At 33.0% G+C, this 25,451-nt stretch overlaps 1 protein-coding gene across 1 annotated transcript; it reads left to right on the top strand.

Moving 5' to 3' along the window:
- The first annotated feature begins 6 nt into the window (after positions 1–6).
- Positions 7–25,443, top strand: LOC106101865 (coagulation factor XI). The gene is made up of 6 exons (XM_013281215.1): positions 7–450; positions 7,275–7,859; positions 20,872–20,983; positions 23,267–23,520; positions 23,816–23,983; positions 24,438–25,443. Exons 1-6 carry the CDS (start codon positions 57–59, stop codon positions 24,668–24,670), a joined length of 1,746 nt encoding a protein of 581 aa, XP_013136669.1. The 5' UTR covers positions 7–56; the 3' UTR covers positions 24,671–25,443.
- Positions 25,444–25,451: the final 8 nt, after the last annotated feature.

The raw sequence follows: 25,451 nt of genomic DNA, 5'->3' as shown, positions 1-25,451 counted from the left end.
ATGATGCGGCGGATTATGAGTTCACATCGCCCGATGATGGTGCTAGTTCTACAAAAATGTTAGAAGAAACTCCTTCAGGTAACGATAGGTTCTATGAACCTGTACCGCGGTATCGAGCGCCTGCTTTGCAAGTGTTTCCTAAGTATTATCAGGGTCGATTCGGTCGTCCTTACGCGCCGGGTTATGGTTTCGATCCATATACATTCGCTCCGGCTGTGCGGAATGGGTTTTACGGACCGAATAGTGGTTGGAAGGCGCGAAGTCCCCGTGTTGTGTTTCCGTACGCGTCAGACAATGTGAACTCAGTGCAAACAAACTCACACGCAGGTCCTAATGTGAACGATAATGTTGTGTTCCGTGAACAAAACTTCGGCACCAATGACATCGGTGCGGAGGAACAGAGCCTGCAGGACATCGGAACGGGCAGTGCGGATGCTTTCGCGGAGAGAGGTAAGCGTTATATAATTCAATTTTAAAGTTAACGGTGGTATAACACCGAAATTGTTACCTTTTGCTTGAGAAAGAGGAGATAAAAGTGTGAACAAAACGTATTAAGTTAACAGTTACTAAGGAATGCCAAGAAACAATTCTTGAAAATGCAGAAATTGCAACAATCAGGTGTAAGTTAAAAAATTTTGAATCTGTTTGAGCTGACACAAACATCTCTGACCGTACATGTAATACTCGTAGTACTATAAAATGTACAGTAGTTTACATTCAAACCATGGATATCCACAATCACATACAAAAATATATATTTATCTCTATTTTTTACAATGAAAAAGAAAGAGATGGTATCAAGTTGTACATGTTTTCAGTAGTGGAAATGCAAGTTAATATTAACGACCGACATAAATACGTACAAATACAATAAGTGTAGTTCCTGATTATTATTGTTGTTTTTTTTTTAATTTATTCTTTGTTACAATACAAATGATATATACAGCACTTTCAAAAGCTTTCCTCGGGAGTTTTCTCGATCTGATAACGTAAGCTTTGTTAGTCGCACGATTACTAAAGCGAGTCACGGTAAAATATAATCTCGAGATACAATCTTGTCACGTTCCATATAAAAGTTAACTGAAGAAAATTCTGAATAGGATTTAAGATTTATTCCCACACTTTTCACATTACATTATCTGTATTTAACTGGAAGTCTACAAAAATAAAGCTTTGCAGATTTATTTATATGTAATATGACGACATACGATATTACTATAGAATCATTTGTTTTTAAGGTCGAAGTAATGTCTAATCCAATACTTTGTAAACCCTAAACCAGCCTTTACCTAAAAAGCTTTTTTATAGTAAAGCATAAGTATGCATTATCTACATGTTGTATGTCATAAGGGATTAGGTACATAATTAGGTCTAGTAGAGTACAAGTACATTAAAAATGTACGTATATGCTAGGAGTGTATCAAAATATTGTTCGTAAACTTAGCGGTCGCTCAGAGCACTATAATTAAGACACTCGCAATTACCACGCGTCGCCTGTTCCCTTCATTAGAATACACGCTACATATCATCACGCGATCATAAAAATCGAGAGTGTATAACATACAAGCAATTCTATTTCTAATTACAATTTTAATAAGACTCCTTTTAACAATTGCAATCGGCATCAAAAATGATATATGCTTGTGCATTCTTTTCCCGATTTTAAGTAGGCAGTCTGCACGATTTGCCGACTTTGCAATATTGATTCATAAAATGTTGCCATTTTTTTAAGAATATCAATAAGCTGTTAACAGCAGGTAATGTTGCTTCATAATTTAAAGTTATTGTTATATTTTTTGCATTCTGTTCTTCATCTGTTTTTCAAATGCAAATACGATTGTCAAACTCATACGGTTTGGATAAAGTAGAAAAAATAGTTAACGGGAGGTGTTTAAAAGATCGATTACCCTTTTAGGTCATTTATATAGGTTATATTTGAGAACCTTCAGCGAAACTTAGCATGATCGTACACTTTCTAGACCCGCTTTCGAGCGTCTCTTGCGCAACCTAACAAAGATGCTTTCCTTGTCAAAATGGCGAACTGATGTAATGGTTGACGTAATGGTGGCCGAGTTAGCCTCCTTTGGCGATTTTGATCGGTTCCGAATATTGACCTAGCGGAATAATTATCTATGTACAATATTCAACAAAAAAAATACGTCATTTCTGTGTAGTAACAAATGTAGAGGCACGTAAATACGTAACGTGACGTATTTCTATAGAGAAATTATTCATCTGCATACATTACTATTTTATTTCCAATAATATATATTACATTATTAATAAGTGTCACAGTAGAGTCGGTGATATAAACAAGCTGCGGGCCGCAGTTTAAAGCCCCTGACAAAACAATAAGGCAAGATTAAATAATCTAGACACTTTTGTGAGTTAAATCTTTGAGAACGTTAATATTTTAATGAATGTTACAATTTAGAAAGGATTAAAATAATAAATATTTTTCACATCAAAACAAACAACACTTTCGTGCTGCATACAATGCTCGCTCAGTTCCCAGATGTTATCTGCTTTTTGTCATAGCGATCAGTGAAACCTAACTTTTCACCGGTGTCGTCCATTCTCACGATCGAGATGTAGAAAATAGCATTGCTTGTTGTTGTTTTTTATATCTGTAATATATCGTGTTTCTTATTATATTGCAAAGTTGTTGATATTGATAAAACATTGTATTAAAAAATAGATTTTAGTCAAGAAACATAGACCCGGTGAATTTGCAAACTTTAAAATAATTCTATTCTAGGTTTTTATATCGGTGTGAGAAAATCGCACATCTAAAATATTGTTATTCCCGTTGAAAACAATTAACTATAAACATAAACGGAAGACACGAAATATAAAGCATTCTGTACTTATATTTAGTAGTAATTAGCTATAATAGGGTTAAAAGTTAATAATTTTTATGAAACTTATTCAAAACTAGCTGTTGCTCGCGACTTCGCTCGCGTGAAATCTAAAAACAACAAAAAGTATAGCCTATGTTACTCACAGATAAATTATCTTTCTAATGATGAAAGAATTTTTGAAATCGGCCCAGTAGTTTTTGAGTTATTTCAACACACACAAAAATACAAATCTTTCCTCTTTATAATATTAATATAGATAATTGTTTTTCTCTAGTTATTCAAAATAGTTTTAATGGAACAAGAAATATTCATAGGTATATGTTTTTGTATTCTATAGGTCAAAAATAGGTCATAAATGCTATAAATGACATGTCAGAAAGGTTAATGTGGAGGTCAGTTTAAGCCTCGTTGTCTTAATTGACCAGTTACATAAGAGTAGTTACGAAATACCTTATCCATAACATTATGTCACATTTTGTAGGAAATGTCAAGATTTTCATGTTGTGCAACTTGTTTGACATTTCCGGTGGTCAGTTATCTGCATTTTTTACTGTAATAGTAAGGTCAAGAAATATTAGGTCGATTTAATCTAGAAGTATATCTATACTTCTATCTTACTAATATTATAAATGCGAAAGTTTAGATGGATGGATGGATGTTTGTTAGCGTTTGTAGCCTAAACGGCTGAACGGATCTCCATGAAATTTGGCACAGGATTAGAGCATTGTCTGGAAGAACACATAGGCTACTTTTTATTCCGCGAATAGTTACGGTTCCCGTGGGATTCATTAATTTAATTTTTTCATGTTCACTCGATCATTCTGCAACAATTTAACATATCTTATTCAAAATTTGGCACAGATATATAACAAAGTCTGGAGTACACATGAGATAAGCTTCATCCCAGAGAAATGTCCGGTTCCCGAGGGATACGTTACTTTTTGTAATTTATATAGTTCGTATGTTTTCTAATACCACGCGGACGAAGTCGCGGGCAACAGCTCGTACTAATATAATAAGGCGTAAACCCACACTACTTTATTTCGTAGGATATTAGCTATCACAGTATATTTTTGAATATACCCTTCTTTAGTAAAAAGCCCTACCCATACGCTTTAGGCTATATATTATCACGCTATTAACTTAGAGGAACAATAAATTGAAAAAACAGTTGACTTTTGCAATTGAGTAGATTCCAAAATTATTTCACCATTAAAAAATCACGTTATCATTAAGATGTTACTTATACGATGATAGCCTATATTTTTTTCTTATTTGTTAATTAACGTGGGCGAAGTCGTGAGTAACAGCTAGTATATAATACATGGACGCTATTTATTATTCATAACTAACTGTAAAAAAGTCCATAAAAGTTGTCTTTTGTTGCGCAACCCTGTTTGTTAATATTCCGTGAGTCCCGTTAAACTGCATAGGCAGAGTTCGGTGACCATGAATTTGGATAAATCCGGTTTTTGAACGTCAAAATAGGAACCATTTAACTTCACATTTTAAAATGGAACAAGTTTAAACGTCATTCAGATATTAGTAACATAAGCCGTAGTAGTAATAACACCTAGTAGAAATTTGTATGAAACAAAACGAGTTACTATATAGTATACTAGCTGTTGCTTGCAAATTCACCCGCGTGAATTAAAAAATAAAATAGAAATATAGCCAATTTTATTCAATGATAACATAGCTTTCTAATGGTGCAAGAATTTTTGAAATCCAGTAGTTTTTGAGTTATTTCAATACATATAAAAATCCACAAATACAAATCTTTCCTCTTTAAAACATTAGTATAGAATATACATAGATATAGATTACTGTTATTCGTGATTTCTTTTTAAAAATATGCAAGTTGTTTTAAGCGAATCCAATACATACAAGTTAAGTTTTCCTCCGTGGAAATAAATGTTTAAATAGATTTTAAAACTTTTTGTTTTATAGAAATTACTATATTTATACATTATAGTACAATAGTTTACTGTTATCTTAAAACACATTTCGTACCGCCATCCAGTTTTCAGGAAATATTCTATAAAAAGTAAATTTCACTGCCACGCGAAATGGCGTGCCGTAGAACATGTGAACAATCAGTTATCTCTTTTATTTACAACATAATACACAATCTGTCTCACTCTAACAACAGTGTGTCAATGACATTACTTTGATTCACGTTATATCTTTTCTAACCAGGAAATTCCTAAGAAAACAAGTTTTGCTGGAAAGAAAAGTGAAAAACGTATTATGAAAACTATAAGAAACGCATTCTGAGCGTTTTGTATTACATTTATATACTAGCTGTTCCCGTGCGGCTTCATCTGCGTGAAATTATAAAAACTTTATTGTATTGTTTACATTTGACATATTATTCAAATGCACTAAAGAGGACCTTTGGTAACCGATTATAGACTATGTCAGTTTAAAAGTGGATTATTTCGGTATTGCACATTTTTATTTCATTATTTTTTACTGTATTAATATAACCTCGAAATCCTCTGCCTAAAGTTCAAGTCTTAATTTGAAAAAAATATAGAAAAAAAATATACTATAAATTTGTACATGTTTTTGGCAATAGAAACAATAAAACTATACTAATTTCAATGCTCCGGAAACAAATCATTATAATTTTATAATACTTATAATGGTAAAGTATTACGACATGGTTTGTAATGTGCAGGAAATCGTGAAAGTGAGACAAGTACCGTTAACAGATTAGTATACCTTGCTTTAATAATTTTTCCTCATGAGTGTTTGTACATAATGCGACTGTAATTTTTATAAGTTAAGGTATTATTAAAACTGCATTATTATATATTGAATTAAAACAGTAATTAACAAGGAATTAAAAAATATTTTGAGAAACTGAATCTTATGGTATTTTTAAGGGTACTTCGCTTAAAATGTTACATGTTGTGCTGGTATTTAATTATTTTGTGCCATACTACCGTAACTAATAAAATAGCTATTGTTTGTCACTAACAAAATATACAACTATACAAGAGCATCAATTTCACAATTTTAACGCCAATTTTAAACTTGTTTCTGCGACATTTAAATATAAATAATTTATGATATAGACTTTTTTGGCAACGCTACGTTTCGAGTCAGTGTCGAGAAAAATATTGGTCGGTTGCACAAGCCGTTTAACTCGACGCATCTTTGACGATTACGACATCGTGGCTGACACTTTTTGTTTTTGTACTCTTCGTTTTTACCATCGACAAAATAAGACGTTCATTGGTTATAGAAAAAATGTTACAATTTATAGAGCTTTTGTGTACACGTCGTTCTTATTATTCTTCTTAAAATAGTTTAGGATTATCGGAAATAGAGAAAATAAGTATTACAAAATTTATGTCATCAACATGAATGTAGAATTCTTATGTCGACGTAGCCGGAGTCGCCGGCGACAGTTAGTAAGATATACATTTAGTAAATTACACACTTGAAGTGGTTAAATTTGTAGTAATAACAGTCACGTCGTTTTGTGAACATTATTAAATGAAACGGAAGGGAAATAGTATGTTCGTGAAAGTTGTCTTTAATACGGAAATAACGTCGCTTATCAAAACATTAGGTATCAAGTCAGTTCCCGGTGTAAACTCCGTAATCCATCGCACCCGTTAGCACATTATTGTAAGAGATATCTTACATCGAATATTTTGTTAATATACTTTTGACTATAAAATGATTTAAGGCTGTAGTTACATTTTTTTATTTTAAAAAACGTGGCAAAGATGAATCCCCTAAATTGGCCAAGCGACCACTGCCCATAGACATCCGCAATTGCAGATGCATTGACTATCCTTAATGGACGGAGAAGACGCACACAGAGAGGACATTTTTTCCCTTCTTATGCGTCTCCTCCACTGTCAAACCCGTCAATTGTAGTGCCCGTTTTAACATCTTCGCACGAATGGGTCGGCTTGCCCGGTGTAATACCACGACCACACAGAAAACAGGCGTGAAGTGGGAGCAATTCCGCGTTTCGCCTGATGAGTGTAGTGCCGGAGGCCCATTTTTAGTACCTTTTCTTTTCCACCCTCTTCTTAAGAGGAAAGAATGGGTAAGAAAAGTGGATTTGACGGTGGAGGAGACACATTGAAATGGGAAATGTCCTCTTTATGTGAGTCTCTTCCTCCGTCAATTAAGGGTGGGCAACGCATCTGCAATTGCGGATGTTTATGGGCAGCGGTCGCTTTCCATTTCGGTGGATTCCGGTGGCCACGTGCTCGTTTGCCACCTTATATTACATAAAAAAAATAGTGATAATTAAATAAGAATATAAATATTTGTAAAAAATTGCATGTTCTTTGTGATATTTTGCTTTATATTGCTCACTAATCTCTTATTTACTGTGCATTGTACAAATCATATTTATTTATATATTTTTTTAATTCCGAACAGATGCCAATGACCCACATCGAGCTCGAAACGACGAAAAGAGAAATGAATTTAGAATAAAAAAGATCGGGACACCATTGAAACTCGAGAAACCGATGTTTATTCAGACGGGAGTAACGAAAAATGTACAATATTTAAAAAGACACGACATATTCGTGTATCCGAATGAAACAGAGGCTGTGTTACCAAAGTTCAAACCTATATCAGATGCTCAGATGATGAGAATTAGTGAGATTTTAAAAGAAATGACAGATAGTACAAAGGAGAGTACAAATAGTTTAAGAAAAGGTCGTCTGTTAGACAGTACCGCACAACCGAGCGCTTCCACCCAGCAAGCAATAAAACCAGACATTGTTGAATCAACTTTAGATAGACAAGATGATAAAAAATGCTTCCAAGGTGGTACATGTGAATTCTTTATGTACTGTTGGATGGTTGGTGGTTTATTGGATGGTTCTTGTGGAGGTTTGCTTAAAGGATGCTGCCATAGAAATTCGAAAGCCGGTATCTTGGGTGTTCAAGACTCGAACAGCTTAGATTATGCGTCGAACGAGGGATTGAGCTATGGTCCCGTTATAAATGATGAAAGTAAGTGAACACAAGCTGGTTATGGATCAATGTTGGTTGCCGCGCTGTCACACTATAACATTTTGCACGCATAAAAACAATCGGCATGAGATTAAATTGATGTCAAATTAATGTGTTATCGCTGGATGTAAAATGTTTTATGAGATTTTTTTGTTTATTACATTATATTATTGTGTAGCTGATTCGTTTCGGTGTGACAGGCGGCCTGTAATACATTGACACTAACATCAAATTGTCACTAACTGAGCTCAGATGTGGTCATTCGGCAAGACATAGATAGTTTGTTCAAGATTTTTTATTACAATTCTTTTAGCAACGACTGTAAGCAGGTTTGTCAATGTCTATAAAATATTATGTATCTATCCAAAATATTTCCATTCCGCTCTCTAACTATGTCTTGCTTCCTCACATCTTTTAAAATACATTTATTGTACATATACTACTAATTCATTAACAACTATTTTTAATGCTTTTTGTAACTACATGTACTTAAGGTAAGTGTTTATTACATAATTGTTACTAAAATACTTTTTTCCTACTATAAAAGCAATATATAAAAATACGTGTAAAGAGTGTAAATTAGCGAAATTATTAATAAAAATGGTCGTAACATGTTTAACACGACCTAAAAACGAGTGATATCATTTAAAAAACAATCTGTTGACATCTCACCTGCACATTCGCATTATCATGTACATATATGCACAAAATGGCCCCGTGCCCATACGTTTGAGGCTAAATTGATCGTCATGCGCCGGCGCCGGACGGTGAAAGTCAGTTTACGTAACAAACAGCTGAGAGGTACAGTTGTGCTGGAAAATAAGTACAATCACCTACAAATGACAATTCTCATTATCACTTCAAGTAGTTATGACAAATTACGCAGCGTTTAAACGACTGATTATTTTTATCTTTTAGGTTAGTCACGCGTGTTTACGATATCATCACGATTTTAATTTTTTCATGATATAGTATTATATTAAATACGTCTTGTAATCTATGTCTGTTTCAAATTTGTGCTATATTAAACTAACTTTTTATAAAAAAACGCAAGATCAATAATTTTTACAACGCTATATTTTTTAATAAGCATTTTTGTAAACTTAACATTTTTTTTATTTGACGTAATGTGAATCAAAAATGCGAATGTAAAAAATTCAATAAGAAGCACGGAACAAAACAATTCTATATTCACAGTATCTACGCCTTTAATTTTATTAGGAAAAGGAAAGATATGTTTTTATCTTTATAATAAATAAATTCTAAAACTACAGGACTGGTTTCAAAAATTCTTTTGCCAATAGAAAGCTACATTAGTAGTAACATAGGTTATATATTACTAGATTTTTAAAGCTACTCGCTGATAAAGTTGCTGGCATAAGTTAGTAACTTAATATGTGTTAACATAAGGATCAATGATTCACAATTTCTTAATCCAATACGAAACCTACAGTCGTTCTAGATATCGAAAGACTTTCCTAATAACTGGCCGACTATACATGGATAAGAGGAATTCATTATAAATTGGTCAGTGTAAAAAGGACTCTATAACGTTGACAGTAAAGACGCAATTATTGTAAAGGGTTAATATAGTTAATGCGTTGCATGATGGTTTTTCCAAAAACGGATAGTTAAACACTATTGTGTAAGTTAACAAATATGAGTATAGTTAAATGTTTCGCGAAACGGATATTGCTAAAATATCATGATTCATTTCATCTTTAAGGTTTTCTTTTGTAACAAAAATACGGTATAACTAGCTTTTGCTCGCGATTATGTTCCCGAGGAATTAAAAAGAAACTTAGTAACTAAGTGGTGTTCTTCCCTATTATGATTTAGATCTTCGCTAAATTTCGTTGATCATAGAATAAAATTGAAAATATATATTAACATCCATCCATACTAAATTTAATGAATTAAATTATGATTCTTACGTATGATATAATTCGCTATTAGAAAAATGCTATAATAATTTTACTAATTAGACTTTGTAATTCATAGTTCATCCTACATTGTTACAAAGGAGTTATCTTCCAGTAGACTTAAATGTTCTACCATTCCATTTTATTCTAAAACTACCTGCACCCGTGCGGCTTCATCCGCATGAAGATACAAGGACTTTATTTTATTTTTTAAATTTGTCAAATTCTCAATTGCAAATGTAACAATTACCGTTAGTACTATAATGACCTGGCTTCCGTAATGTTGGCAGCTTGTGGTTTATGATTCTTTTCGCATATGAAGGTTTCTTGCCAATTTATTTACCCCTAAGTTTAATCGCGTGGAAATATATAAAATAAAGCGTGTCAAGTGCGAGGTTTATTACTAAAGAAGGAATTATTTAAAAATATGCTGTGATGGCTGACATCCTACGCCACAGAATAGCTTGTGTTTACGCTTTGTTATACTAGTACATATAGTATAGATTTAACCCTTTCTCTGAAGATCGCTTTCAAAGCAAAGTATATATCATAAATCGAAATATAATTTTCTTGAGTACTGATGCATTACGTTCATCGATCACATAGAAAGCGGGCGAAATACAGCGCGTATCAAATTACATGTCACATCGACACGGAGAATAAACTGGAGACTTACGATTGTGCAAAAGTTTGCGAGAAGAGAGTGCAATACTTTCAATAAAAATATAAATCTATACTAATGTTATAAAGAGGAAAGATTTGTATTTTTGTATATATTGAAATAACTCAAAAACCGCTGGAGCAATTTCAAAAATTCTTTCACCGTTTAAAAGCTACGTTATGAGTGAAGTGAGTAACATAGGCTTCATTTTTTATTATCTTTTTATTTCAAGCGGATGAAGTCGCGAGCTGCAGCTAGTTACAAATAACATTGAAGATTTAGAAGCACACGGCATTTTCATGTCATGATTCAAAATCGGCGTATAAACCCATTAGACCGAAGGAGTGTTAGGCCAATTGCCCAAACGGCTAACATCAGCATTTGCTGGTATATTAGTGACTAAAACCATTATAAAGTAATGTTTGAAGTATTCTTAAAACAAAAAAGAGATAGTAAAGAAATGTGTACTCTATGATATGCTTTTCAAATGTTTAATCAATTATAGAGTGTTATCCCGTGGCCAATACACGTGATATTAGCAAAGCTTAAAAATTAGGTATGTGATATACGAGTATACTAAATGAATGAAAGATATCATACCATCACCTGGATATCAACGTAAAATAAACAATTTAATATGACATCATAAGGGACTCCCTTACGTAACTTTCACGCGACTGTAATTGCTCCACTTTCTATAAATAAATTTAAACCTTACAATTCCGGTATCGGATAACACTTTATGCAATATTTTGATCGCTCAAGCAAGTTTTCGAAGATGTAACTTTTTTGCACATTTTTTTTGTAACTTTTGTTTATAACACGAATACCCTTGTATTGAAAGTAACATAATAGTTAACAAACTTTGTGTAAAAATTTAGCCTTCATTAGAAATTATAAGAAACAGTAGACTATACGACTACGAAATACATTAAAAAAATCGTGATTCATAAGAGCGGGCTTACACTTTTGACTAAAATATCGCACAAATATTGTGTGTTTGTCAATTGTTTTGCAGCCAATTCAACTGTTTAGTTGCACAACTAAAAATCGAGTAGTGCGCATCTCCATATAAGGTAATAGGAATCAAAGCGGGACTTAACAGTTGTACGATAGTTTAGTTTCAGACGTGCGTACGATCTAAATCAATACAATACCGAATGCTTCGGTACAGAGGCACTAATTTGACTGTCTCTTTAATTACTTACTTAAGTCATAAATAAAAAATAATCATAAATGTTTCGAGAAATCTTTTAAATACGAATAAATTTAAATTATTAATCCGCTAAGTACCTCTAGACCACTGGATTACAAAAGCATATTATAGTTCCGACAAAGAATCTGCATAAAATTATAAAATTTGTTTCTAAACGCGTAAGTAAACGGTGAAAGGCCACTTTCAGGAAGTGGCGGAAACCACGCGTCAGCGAACGCGATTGGTACTGCTTATTTTTGTATGGCCTAATTTATAAGCAGGAGCGAAATATTATAATGACAAAAATTTCAAATGATATTAATGATGGAGGTTTCGCTTCATAGTAACCTTCAAAGAGGTAGTACAAAGTAAACGTTTATATGAAATTAGTTATAAGTTTTCTAAAAGAAATGTTATTGTATATGAAAAGTAATATCATCGACTTTTCCGTAAACACATAGAGACATGCATGACTAGTCAACAATTACAGATTTCGATGCAACACACTTTGTATATAAGGCGAGTTACATATTTGTTACTACATACTGTTACGCACCCAAACATGTTTATTTCGTTATTCGCTTAGAAATAAATAAAAAAAATATTCACTACCCGAATAGTAAATAAACAAAACTCCCAGCATAGGTATAATTGTGTTTTTTATATTCCGAACATTAACTTTCTCATATTCGCCCACAAAAACCCACAGCTAAATTTTATGTGTTTTCAATGATCCAAATTATCGCTTTCGCTTGTACCATTGTTCTACACGACTAATCTTGTTTTGTGGTAATGAGAAAATTACGGACATAAAAGTTTCGGTTTATATTTTTTTAAATCGTTACGAACAATGTTTAACTATTTTTATGTCTAAAAGTCGGCGTGAAATGGTTATTTACGATTCAACTAATGATCGTTTTTATTTTCTAAATTGCCTTAGTTGTTCATTATTATTATACCAATGTTGTGGGTAGTTAATGCGGAGACTTTGATTCCTACTTTAAAACATAGAGTTACAAACTTTCGTTGGTCGCTTTTTCCGTTTTCTTCCTTACATTTTTTTTGCAATAAATAATTTAGTATTATGCTTTATTTGGTAATCGTTAGACTTATTTATTATTAAGGTTACCAAAATTCGAAACAAACGTTTTTGAACTTATGCTGGGTTTCTGAAATTTCTGTTTATTTTATAAGTAGTGATTCATTAGTATTAGGTAAGGCGGTGAGAGTTTAACACTAAACACTTTTCGGAGTAACAGTACAGAAAGGCGGAGGCCAATTACTCGAAGCCCTCTTTGTACATGGTGTATTACTTAACATTAGGCGCCATGCTATAACCCACTGATCTCGTATAAGCAAATATTGGTATAACCAACCGGTATGCGCGGATGACAATTGGAGCCAAAAGTTGGCCAAACAAAAGTGGTACTCAGTCGACCAACTTTCTCTCATAAAATGACATAATACATTATCACGGCTACGTTACTCAAGAGTGGTCGTAAGTCGGAACACGTACATAAACATAGCTCACTGTGTCGATCTGTTCGTACAGCGACTCCGAATGCGGACGTCCTAAATTACGTGTTGTGTAATAGTTGCCGTATCAAAATAATTGGTGCCAATAAACAGGCTGCTATTGATATTACACGCTTTCTTAACCTTCTTTAAAGAATTAAAAACGTGATCTGACAACCTTTTTTAAACCAGCATGTTCATCTTTTAAATGAACCCTTTTTTTATAGTATACTCGTAAGGTGGCAAACGAGCAAGCGGCCACCTAAATCCACCGAAATGGAAAGCGACCGCTGCCCATAAACATCCGCAACTACAGATGCGTTGCCTACCCTTAATTGACGGAGGAGGAGACGCAAATAAAGAGGACATTTTCCCTTCCTATGCGTCTCTCCCACCATCAAATCCACTTTTATTACACCGGGCGAACCGACCTATTCGTGCGAAGATGTTAAAGCGGGCTTTACCACTGTTCCCCTCTTGGTATTTAGATCATTCACTACTACTTTACAGTGGTAGAGCCCGCTTTAACATCTTCGCACGAATTGGCCGGCTTGCCCGGTGTAATACCACGACCACACAGAAAACAGGCGTGAAGTGGACGCAATTCCGCTTTTTATCTGATGAGTGTGGTGCCGGAGGCATAATTTTAGTCCCTTTCCCTTTCCACCCTTTTCTTAAGAGAAAGGATGGGAAGGAAAAGTAGATTTGACGGCGGATAGGAAGGGTAAATGTCCTCTTTATGTGCGTCTCCTCCGTCAATTAAGGGTAGGCAACGCATCTGCAATTACAAATGTCTATGGGCAGCGCTCGCTTTCCATTTCGGTGGATTCAGGTGGCCGCTTGCTCGTTTTCCACCTTATGTTATAAAAAAAAGACATAGGTGACTAAGGCAGATTGACGGCCAATTTCTAAAGCGTCACTAACAATTTAATCCGCGTTAAATTTTTAATACAATAAAAGGTCTAATCATTTAAACGTTGTTACATATTTAATTATCGTTTCAGTATTCAGACTCAAGCTATAAGTTTATTGTACTAAATCTACACTAAAGGAGATCACTTAACGACTTAGAGTGAGGCATCAAGTTATATCAAGGCTAGGTTTTAGGGTATAAATTATTATAACACTAGCTTTTGCCCACGACTCCGTCCGTGTGGAATTAAAAAAACCATAACTAAATAACATATGTGTTCTTCCAGAATATATACTACATCTAAGTATGGCAAATTTCATTGAGATTCGTTCAGCAGTTTAGGCTACACTCTCTAACAAACACCCATCCATCCATCTATCCTTTCGCATTTATAATATGAGTAAGATTCATATGAGATAAAAAGTCACATAAAAACAGTTTACGCATTGTAAAATTTTCTTGTAAAGTCTGTTGCAATATTCTCCAAGTACCAGGTTTACATAAACTTCAAATATTGATCCTTACGTGTGTCGTTGCACATATTGTGTAACCGATGTCAGAATAGGAAGCTAGCTCTACTGAATTCTAATGCAAGCGAACTAGGTCGTGTTGCCGTTCATTATTTATATATTCCGAATGGATTTTTAGTGTCCTTGAGAATAATTATTGTATGACCTTGCACTTGTTCTATTTTTTTAATTCGGATTCGTTACACTTAATTATAGTCAGTTAAAAATGTTTAATTATAATTTTTATTTGCATAAAAAGTTTGTAATCGTTAAATTACATTTCAAGTGTTTAATACCTTTGTATTTTGACAAAAGTTATGACTCAGTTGTGTAAATATATCTTACGTAAGTTGCATGTAAACACCTTAAATAAACTTCCCTTTTTCAACAGTTTACAAGTAAAATAAGTTTATTTAGTAACTTTTTCTAGGTATTGTTTTTAATTTTTACACCACTTTTTTAAGTAACGTAACATTTGTTACACGTAAGCTACTGTTATTCAAAGATAATTTTTGAATTTCAGTTTGTTTTCGAGTTTGTAAAACGATATAGATCTACACAGCTTTCGTCTATTATTTATGTAGATAGGAAGGGCAAATTATTTAAGCATTTTGATTTATAAGGTGTTACCTTTATTACAAAACGTGTTACATATAGAATGAAAGATGCATGAATTTATCATGTTACATTACTGATCTATTGCATAATTGCATTGCGGTTTTGTGATGGAAACGAAGACTTAATCCCTCCTACCCTTCTTGATCCTCAAGTGAAAGCGGTTCACGGATGTGCGCTTGCGCAAACCGCCAATGAATTCAATTTTATGCATCTTATCAGTTATATTGTACACGTTTTTATGTGCGTGTTACATCTTCGATAAAATAGGATTTTAAAATCGCCTTGAAACTATTTCATTAATTCTACATTGTTTTGCAGTTTTGTATGGTATTTATTCGTCTTATTTCTTTTAAATTAAGGGTTTCTATCGTTTTAGATTCAAACCCTTTTTATTTATCTAAATTGTAATAACTTAAATCTTAATTTGACGCAGTTTTTTTGTAGCAAAAACACTTGTATTTTTTAAAAGTGATATTTTTAGATTTAAATTATCTACTTCAGTAGTTTTTTTTAATTAATTGTTTGTCACATTGGAAACTATTAATGAGATATGTTTGCATAAAAGTAGACATCATTAACGTTATAACATCACATATATTCTGTGTGAAAACGTAAACAAACAGCTGTCATTTTGAGTTATTGTGACATCGATTGATGGTATAGAGTGTAACTAAAAGTCGATTTGTCGCTCCTCCGGCCACGCATGTCTCCGAGAGGCGATCAGAAGGTATAAGCAAGTTAGCATTGTAACCGATGCCAAGCTACCGTGAAATTATGGACGGCGACGTTTGCGCAACGTCCCAAGATTACGCGTTGCGTAGTACGCTCATCCGTTGATCACCGTCTCCCGCTACGGTGAAACTTTGAAACAAAGGTGAACACAATATCATATGAGAGTCTCCATTAAAGTTGCAAAAACTCTATTGCAAAAAACGTAGTTATATACTATTATAATTACGAGTGCTTATTGTAGTTTGCATATGTTTTATTCATTTGCATATTAATTGAAATATTGTTTTTGTATAAATTAGAGTTCAATTATTTATTAACACTTTAACGATACTATCATGGTGTAGCTGTCCCTTTTAATTTTTTTTCTTATAAATTACTTATTAAACTCCTTTTTCTAATGCTTTATTCAAAGCATAAACTGTATTTATGTAAAACAAGAACGTTGAAATTCAGATTTTCCATTGTAATTCAAACTTAATTTTCTGTAGAAACAATTGGATCCTTGCCATATAACGTAACATTTCTTAAGCAACTGTCCTTTTGATGCTAGAATAGAAGTAAGTTATAGTTTTCTAAGTGTCGTAGCTGTTACACGAGTTCTAGCTTAACTCCTGTTAATAGGTCCTCTGTAAAAATAACTCTACAGCGGTTTGTGTTTTGTTTTCCTTTTTTTTTTATAATTTCTCCATGTTTATTTGTCTCCAGCTACTATATCGATTCATACCTAGTGATCCTTCATTTGTTTAGTGGCTTATAATTTCATATTAAACTGTGTTAAGGAAAGAAGGAAGGACATATGTTGCCCGTGATTCTATCCGGTGTATTTCACAATGTTTATATTAACTAAAATTATAATAATAAATTAGCATACTTTAAGTTATTTACTGCATTTATTATTTTTAAAGTAAATAGATTATGTCTTTAACTAATCCAAATAAGATTAAGTCGGTTAGGAAACACTTTTTATATTAGCAGATATTTGGTAATCTAACAATACTCTTGTACCATCAACTAAGCTATAGACTTGTGCTAGCTAGCTCAATACCTCGATCATGGGATCGGTAAACCGTACCCCTTACCATAAGGCTATTGGCGGTTCAAGTTTACACAGTAAATTATGGATTCGATCATACAATATGCTCTAACTTTACCCTCGAATATTAGCCCTGTTATTGTCCTTTAAAATGTATAAATAAAATCTAATAGAAGATAGGTTAGTAATTTGATACGTGTATGTCGAATTTAATTTTATCACTTTATGACTGTCGGAACAGCATCCAAACACTTTCTCAAGTGCACGTAACGAGCTGTCCATTAACCACATGCTGTTTGAGACTCGGTCCCGTATATAGGAAAATGAATGTCTTCCTTGTCACTTCAGTGCAACTAGTGAGAGGCCTTCCTGTTTCTGGTTATCGATATATAACTAGTTATTGTAACTGTAATTGCCTGTTAGATCTTTTAATTTGATAGTATATGGCTTTGCACGACGTTATTTTCCTTCTGTAACGATCAAGTTTAACGCTAAATTTTATCATTTTCCGAGGGTTATAGCCATCAACAAATTGACCATTGGTTACTGTTGTTTTATTTTTGTAAATCTATACATTTTTTTATTGTAATATGATAACAATAGCTATGAACGAGTATAAATTAATGAATACGTGTATTTGTTGTAACAATATTACGTATTAAGATTGAATGTGCATGGCTACAAAGGTAGGAAGACTGAAGAAAGTATGGATGGAATATGTGAAAGAGGATATACTTAAGAATTGAGTGGATTTAGTTATGGTGGCTGATAGATATTTATGGAAGAGTAGTACGTACTGTGCCGACCCTCCGTAGGGATAATGGCAAGTTGATGATGCTCTTGTAAGAAAATGTTAAACGAATTTCGACAATAAAGTTTATCGATATCGACATTTGACCCGAATTCATGAACGTCACTCGAGCAATTTGCAGCCGCATGCCGCGCGACGTGAAAGTTCAAGTTAACACAACATGCACTTGGATCATCTCGCGTACTCTTTACGTAATGCAATAAATAAGGAACTGACATTATCACGTAAACTGTTTATAATGGCGCTACTGTATAACTACGGCAAGCAAAAGTATTTTACCATTAATTAAAAAAAAAGTAGTAAATTGTTTCATGTCTTTTTATTGCTTGCAATTGTAAATCTAACAATTGCTTAGATTATCTTTTTCCATTATGTCGACGCAAGTTTACGAGTCGTTAGTCAGTTTATCTACAATCTTACGAACGTAGGCTATCACTCTCATAAAAAGATATAAATCATAACGCCCCTTAAGGTGGACTTTCACTTAGCTGAAAAAATGTGTTGAAAATCTATTTGAAGTAACATTCAGTAGCATTTACGTGCAGTTTTCATCGCCAATTGACGAACGAACATCAAAAAAATGTTACTTGACATTAAAATTTTCTCATACTATGAAAACATTTTGAAATTTTGCACTTTTCGTGTCGGAAGCCTAATTTTAGGTCCTTAAAAGAAAAGAATCATGAGGAACCGAATCGATGGGAGAGCTAATGCATAGGAAGAGTAAATATCATGTTTCTGTATGTACCCTTATGTGTAGATTAAAGGTACACAACGCGTTTGCAGTTTCAGATGACTATGGGAGCGGTCCTTTCGTTTTTTCGTCTAATTTAGGTCGCTGCTCTTTTCCCATCTTATGATATAAAAATTGTCTTATTCGGTCTATTGTTAAATCTAGTTTTGCAATAACTATCTGGGTTAATGTAATGTTATGTTTCCGGTTTGTTAGTTAAAATAACGATGAGAATTTTTATTTAGATCCCTTGTCTATGGAAGATTAAAAACAAAGATTTTTCTCTCAGACTATTTTGAGTCATCTGTTTTATTCTATTTTATGCAGCATTGTTTTGATATTTAAGAACGATGTAAGCCATTTGTTACGTTATGTACGGAAATGGTACCAATTTAAATTGGCGTTTGTTCTATGTAATTATGTGTTAGCTTTGTAGTAGTTACAATTTACTATTTGTATATAAAAGTAGCTGTTCATGACGACTTCGTCCTCGTGTAATTAAAAAAACATGTGAAAAATCCTGTGTGATAACGTAAATTTTATTGGTGAAAGAATTTTTATAATCGGCCCAGTAGTTTTTGAGTTATTTCAATACGTACAAAAATACTATACCTTTCTCTTTAAATCTATAATATCAAGTGTAGATATAGGCGTATATGAATTTTAACGTATTTTCACTTTGGACCAATTTAAAAAAATTATATCGTCGTTGTGAAATATTTTGGTTTCAAGGTAGAGCAATTTTTTTTAAAGTTGAAAGAATTTGCATATTTGACTTACTAGACAATGTTGTAGTGTTTTATTTTTACAGCAACATCTGTTTTTTCGCATTTCATTAGTTCTTTCGTAATTGTATCAGGAAATATTCGTGTTCTTATGTGCATAAGATAAGCGCGCTCCAATTTAATTGCGTAAAACGACTTATATCATGTTTTGGTAACTTTACGAAAAAGTTTAGTCAGTATCGAATTATGCTTTGAATCGGACGGATTTCTAGTGCAGTGTTCGTTTGACCTCTAATAATAATATGTGCTGTTATAAAATATTGTGAATTGAGTATAAATTTGTAGAGAGAGAGAGAGTTACTCCATAAATTAGAGAAGTGTACTAAAACTAATTTTAAAATTAAATTGCTGTATAGATTATTAGCTTTCGCCCGCGACTTTGTCTGCGTGATATTAAAGAATAATAAAAATGTGGTCTATATTACTCACTGATAACGTAGCTTTTTAATGGTGTAATTTTTTTTTAATCGGCCCAGTATTTTTTGACCCCATTCATTACAATCAAACAAACAAAGTTTTCCTTTTTATAATAGTATAGATTAAGTATCTTGGTTTGCATGTAATTATTATTGAGTGCAGTTGTGTTTTTACGTTCCTAATGTCTATGAAAATATTAACTAACCGATTCCTTCTATAATATGTTATTCAATACTTTACGATAAAATTACTAATAAATCGATTTCTTCTATAACATCTTATATAATACTTTATGTTACTATAAAATAGGATGTTTTTACCATGTGTTCTTACACAGAGTTTGTTAATAATTGATCTTATAAGAGGTAATTTTTTTACCTTATTATAATTCACTTAAAAATTAGAACAATATAAGCTATTTGTTATAATCTACATCTTTTTGTATTTAATTATAACGATCTTGAAGTATTTAGTGTAATATAGGGGTAAAGTATAAAAATCTCTTACTTTTCGCGAATATGTCGCAAGTTCAACTTTAATGCTTTGAAAGTTTTGGCAATAATGTGAATTTACACAACTTGAGAGTATATGGTTATTACTACACACTGCCAGTTCGTTTGCAAAATACACGCTTTAATGTTTTAATGCCGCTTTAATGATTGCTAATTTAAATTAGTAAGATATGTGTTTAAGTTTAGTGACGCTATATTTAGATTCTATTTAATTTCCGTTAACACTAAAAAGTATCTAATTTAAGTGTGTTTATTTTGAAACATAGTAATGAAAAATAAGTAAATCGCAAAAAAAATCATAAAAAGTAACAAACAGAAATTAAAAGTGAAAAGAAACAATTTGTATTTTCGAATTTCATAATGAAGTGGACAATATGTCTAATAATATTTCTCTATACAAAAACTGCCGCTGAAAATAAACTACTAACTTGGTTGAGGAAATTACCAAAATTGTTCAACCCTCGTCAGGACATTCCACAAGAGAAAAAAGATTTTGAAGGTATGAAGTGAAACGTTTACGTTTACCGTACTCCAGAGAATACGGTAAACGTAAACGTTTCGTCGTTTAGCTCAGAAGCTATTGCCAGTCAATCACTCAAACATTTAAAAAGGTATCTTAAAGCAGTAGTAATAAGATTCAATTTTGTTATTTCCAGGTTGTGGTATAGCGGTGAACAAGCAGACAGCTCAGCGAAGGATTGTTGGCGGAGATGACGCTGGCTTCGGCACGTTCCCCTGGCAGGCGTACATACGTATCGGATCGTCCAGGTTACTTTGACCTTTACATTAAGTTCACGAGCTTCTTGTATTTAGATAGCACGTAAAATATTAACATTGTTAGTGCCTGAAACTTTTATAGTCTGTGATAAAGAGTAGAGTGAATAGGTATTTATAAGTTTATGTGCCATCTTTTGAACACATTGTCATAAGTGTTTTTCAATTTTGATGGAAACCCAGAGGACTGTTGAAATGTTGAAACATGTCCTGGGAAATAGTTGTAAAATGCATTACCTTAACGAGAGTTTTTCCGCACTTATTTTGTAATATATGTTGTTACTGTAAATTCTCTGGTTTAATGCAATCTTGTAATAAGTTCATGCCTGGTTTACTATGTAGGCGGTTTACGGAGCAGATCTATAGATAGTGTCATTTTGATGTATATTTTACAACAAAACACGCAACTTAAATTAGTTCGTTATTTTGAAACGGTGAGGCATTGCAAGGGTTAAGTCTGTAGTTTGTTAGATGTTACTATACTTATTATACAAACACATAAACAAAAGCCTGTAGAAGCATCAATTTTAGTTAATACTGTGGTTATGGTATTTAAAATTATAAAATACTAACTTTAGCCCGGGACTCCGTCCGTGTACAGTTAAAAAATCAAAAGTGAGTAACCTATGTGTTGTTCCAGACTATCCTCTACATCTACATACATATATCAAATTTTATCGAAATCCGTTCAGTCGTTTGGATTACATACTTTAACAAACATCCATCCATCTAAACTTCCGCATTTATAATATTTGTAAGAAGTAACTAAGATTAATTTTTTCAATCGATACGTAAAGTACAAATAAGTCTAAATTATATTTTCAGAATTGTATAACATTTAACATGCAATGTATCCATATTTTTTTTCTGACAACACAAATAGGGTAAAAGATTTCAAGTTCAAAAAGTTTCAGGTACTCATAATTTTTATCTTACACAATATAAACTAAGTTTTAATTAAAATCATTATGGTGCTTATTCGAAGTACATTTTGCAAATAGATAAGTATATTTTCTCGTACAGTTATTCGAACTATAAAAGTAAAATAGGAATTTGTTTGATTTTCTTACTGCTTATAACATACTAAAAGTTAACATAATAGCCGTAACATTTTATACTAATAAATACACATATAAAAACTCCATATTTTACATACATACATGTATTGACGCATTTCATATTTGTGACTAATATTTAACTAAACTAATTGTTATTAATAAATTAATTTTCCAGATGCAACATGCTCATGTCGATATTCGAGCTTATTGGTTGGAAGCAGTGTTGGATAGAGAGGTAAATGTGCGAAAGAGATGCATGAATTAGGTAGAAAACCCTTGACATAGAGTAGACATGGCTATACGCTAAAACAAAACCCTGTATAATTTGTATTTTATGTAAAATTCCTTTGGTTTTGGCTTTTTATCGAATGTAGAATATTCTGCTAATTTGACCTTAAATCTTTTGTTACTTGGAATGCTTTTTCTTTTAAAGCTTACGCAAGCTATTATGTATTTACCAAAATTTAGCTAGCGTATAACTGGTCCTAAGAAGTAAACACGAACCTTTTTCGCACATTCCTCTTCGTATTATTATTTTATTATTTACTACTATAGAGCATGCTATAGGGTTTAATTCTGAAATTTAATAATGTGTTTTATTTAGCTGTAAAGTTTTAATAATATGGTAATGTTGGGTGAAGGGATATAGGTGAAACAAAACTAGTCAATAATTAACTAGGCTTATTTATTCTTTATTTCAAACAGGGTTTGACACAGAATTTAACAAGGTAAGTATAAAAATGTATAGGTTCTAAATTAAATGCGATATCTTCATCTTTTACTGCTTATTTATCGTATTAATTTTAAACTTTAAATAAAAGGATAACAGGTTTTGTACTTTTAACGCAATATTTATAAAAGCGTCAAAAAAAGAATGTTGACAAGTATACAATTACACGGTGTACGCAATGAGAAATTACTTAATTGCTTTTATATAACTAGTATGGCGAAATCGAGCCTTATTTTAATTTATACTATTGTTCTGTAAGAGTATAACATTGTTCTGTTAGTTTTTATTATGTTGAAATAATTTGACGCGACTGTCAGCAGTACGTTGAACTACAAATTATAGACAAAAAAGTTCACATTTTTATACCATCCTATTTAAACCTTAAATTAAAAATGATAAAAAGTGCGTGATAATTTAAATTGTATCTTAAATATCACTACCTCAGTGGGAAATATTAGTATGTTAAGAATTTGTTTACCTAAATTCCAGATGTGGGGGCTCGTTGATCTCTCGTCGCCATGTCGTGACCGCTGGCCACTGCGTTGCGCGCGCGCAGCCGCGTCACGTCAGAGTGACCCTTGGAGACTACGTCATCAACTCCGCGGCGGAGCCTCTACCAGCGTACACGTTCGGAGTACGAACGATCAAAGTGCATCCCCTATTCAAGTTCACGCCTCAAGCCGATCGATTTGACGTCGCTGTTCTGACGCTCGATCGTAACGTGCATTACATGCCTCACATAGGTCAGTTATTTCATAATTTATTATTACCAAAAATCTACTAACTTACCCCTGTCTGATCTATGAGCTCATGGCAGTACGATGGCAGAACATTGAGACGGAATAATACGACAATTTAATATAGGTATTGTTTGAACAACCACTTACAATCACAATATTGTGCTGTTCTAATGTTTAGGCAAGAAAGGCCTTACTGTGATACCTTGCATTATATAATGACCAGTATCCCCTGACGTTTGATTTTAAGATCATATTTTAAATAATACAGTCTAAAATTTTTATTGGTAAACATTTCCAGCGCCAATCTGCTTGCCGGAGCGAGGGTCAGACTTCCTGGGGCAGTACGGCTGGGCGGCAGGCTGGGGCGCACTGAGCCCTGGCTCGCGGCTGCGCCCACGCACCCTGCAGGCAGTCGACGTGCCAGTTCTAGATAATAGAGTATGCGAACGGTGGCATCGAGCTAATGGTAAATAATTACTTTTGTTATTACGAGTAAAATAATAAAAGGGTAAATTCTTGTTAAAGACCAATTTAAATTGGAACTAACTTTCGTAACAGCTGATTTAATTGGCCTTAAAAAATTAGTGAAAATTAAATCCTGTTTAGCATTACAAGACAGATTACAACGTAATATTTTTAAAAATAATTATGTTTAATGCTTATTACATTACACAAAAAAACGTTCTTTCCACCGCTCTGCTTTTTTTTGGTTTCAAGGGGGGGTGGATCTTAAAAGATATCCTTAAAAGATGCCTTCTGGCGGAATACTGGGTTATGTGGGGTTTAAATCTCTAAAACCCCTTGGCGACAGGCCTCTAGTGTCATAACGGAGGGTTCCGGGATCTTCGTGAAACAAGCCGGACCACGAGCGCTTTACCTTAGTGCGTTAACCTTCATTTGTTTTTATAACTGTATTCCAGGTATCAATGTAGTGATATACCCTGAGATGCTGTGCGCGGGCTACCGGGGCGGGGGGAAAGACAGCTGTCAAGGCGATAGTGGTGGGCCTTTGATGCTGGAGAGGACTGGGCGCTGGTACCTCATCGGCGTGGTGTCCGCGGGCTACTCGTGTGCTAGCCGCGGCCAGCCCGGGATCTATCATCGAGTCGCACATACGGTGGACTGGATATCACATGCGACAACACTATCATAGCGATAGTTACATGTGTCATGTGTGAAATGAGATTAAAAACGCCAGTGGTAGTGAAGTGTTTGTGTCGAGAATGTTTGTTGATGATACAGAGAATTTTAAGGCTTAGATTACGATGCCTACTTCATTAATGTTACCACCAAAAAAGCATATTTTTAAGTGGACAGATTGTAATAATCATTATTAATAACCAAATGTAGTTACTGGCCAGAAATACTGACGTGTGTCATATGAATCAGTTGAATTTGGAATAAAAATAACTTATGAGATTGCATAACAAAAGATATTTAAAAAAGTATTGGTGTTAATTTTTAAATTTCATAATATTCTAGGATATGTACCTAATTATAATTTCTATAGACAGAAATGTAAGCTTGAAACACTCATAGACTAGATATAGTCCTTAAAAATATTGTGATAAATCGTAAACCGGCCGTAATTGCAATAATTCTAAAGCTATTTACTGTCTATAACATTTTGTAAATAAAAGAAAGCAGTAAATAACTATAAATGTAAATAAAAATCAACTACAAATTACATTTTTCATATTGACGTCAATAGTTAATACTTAAATGTAAATAGTATTCATCTATATTTTGTCGGTAACGCTTGTCATAAATTATTTTCAAAAGCTTCGTTATTTATTATTGTGACGCTAAACTTAAAGCTCTTTTGTTAATATTTTTTTATCCTTTTTAAACTATTTAAGCCTTAAACCTAAGTGACTTTAAATAATATTTAATAAGTTAATAAACTGTATTTATTGTTAATTTAAACTTTTGTT

This window comes from Papilio polytes, unplaced genomic scaffold (assembly GCF_000836215.1).
Source record: "Papilio polytes unplaced genomic scaffold, Ppol_1.0 DF823935.1, whole genome shotgun sequence".
Classification (NCBI taxonomy): Eukaryota; Metazoa; Arthropoda; class Insecta; order Lepidoptera; family Papilionidae; genus Papilio; species Papilio polytes.
This window is presented reverse-complemented; position numbering and strand designations above follow the sequence as displayed.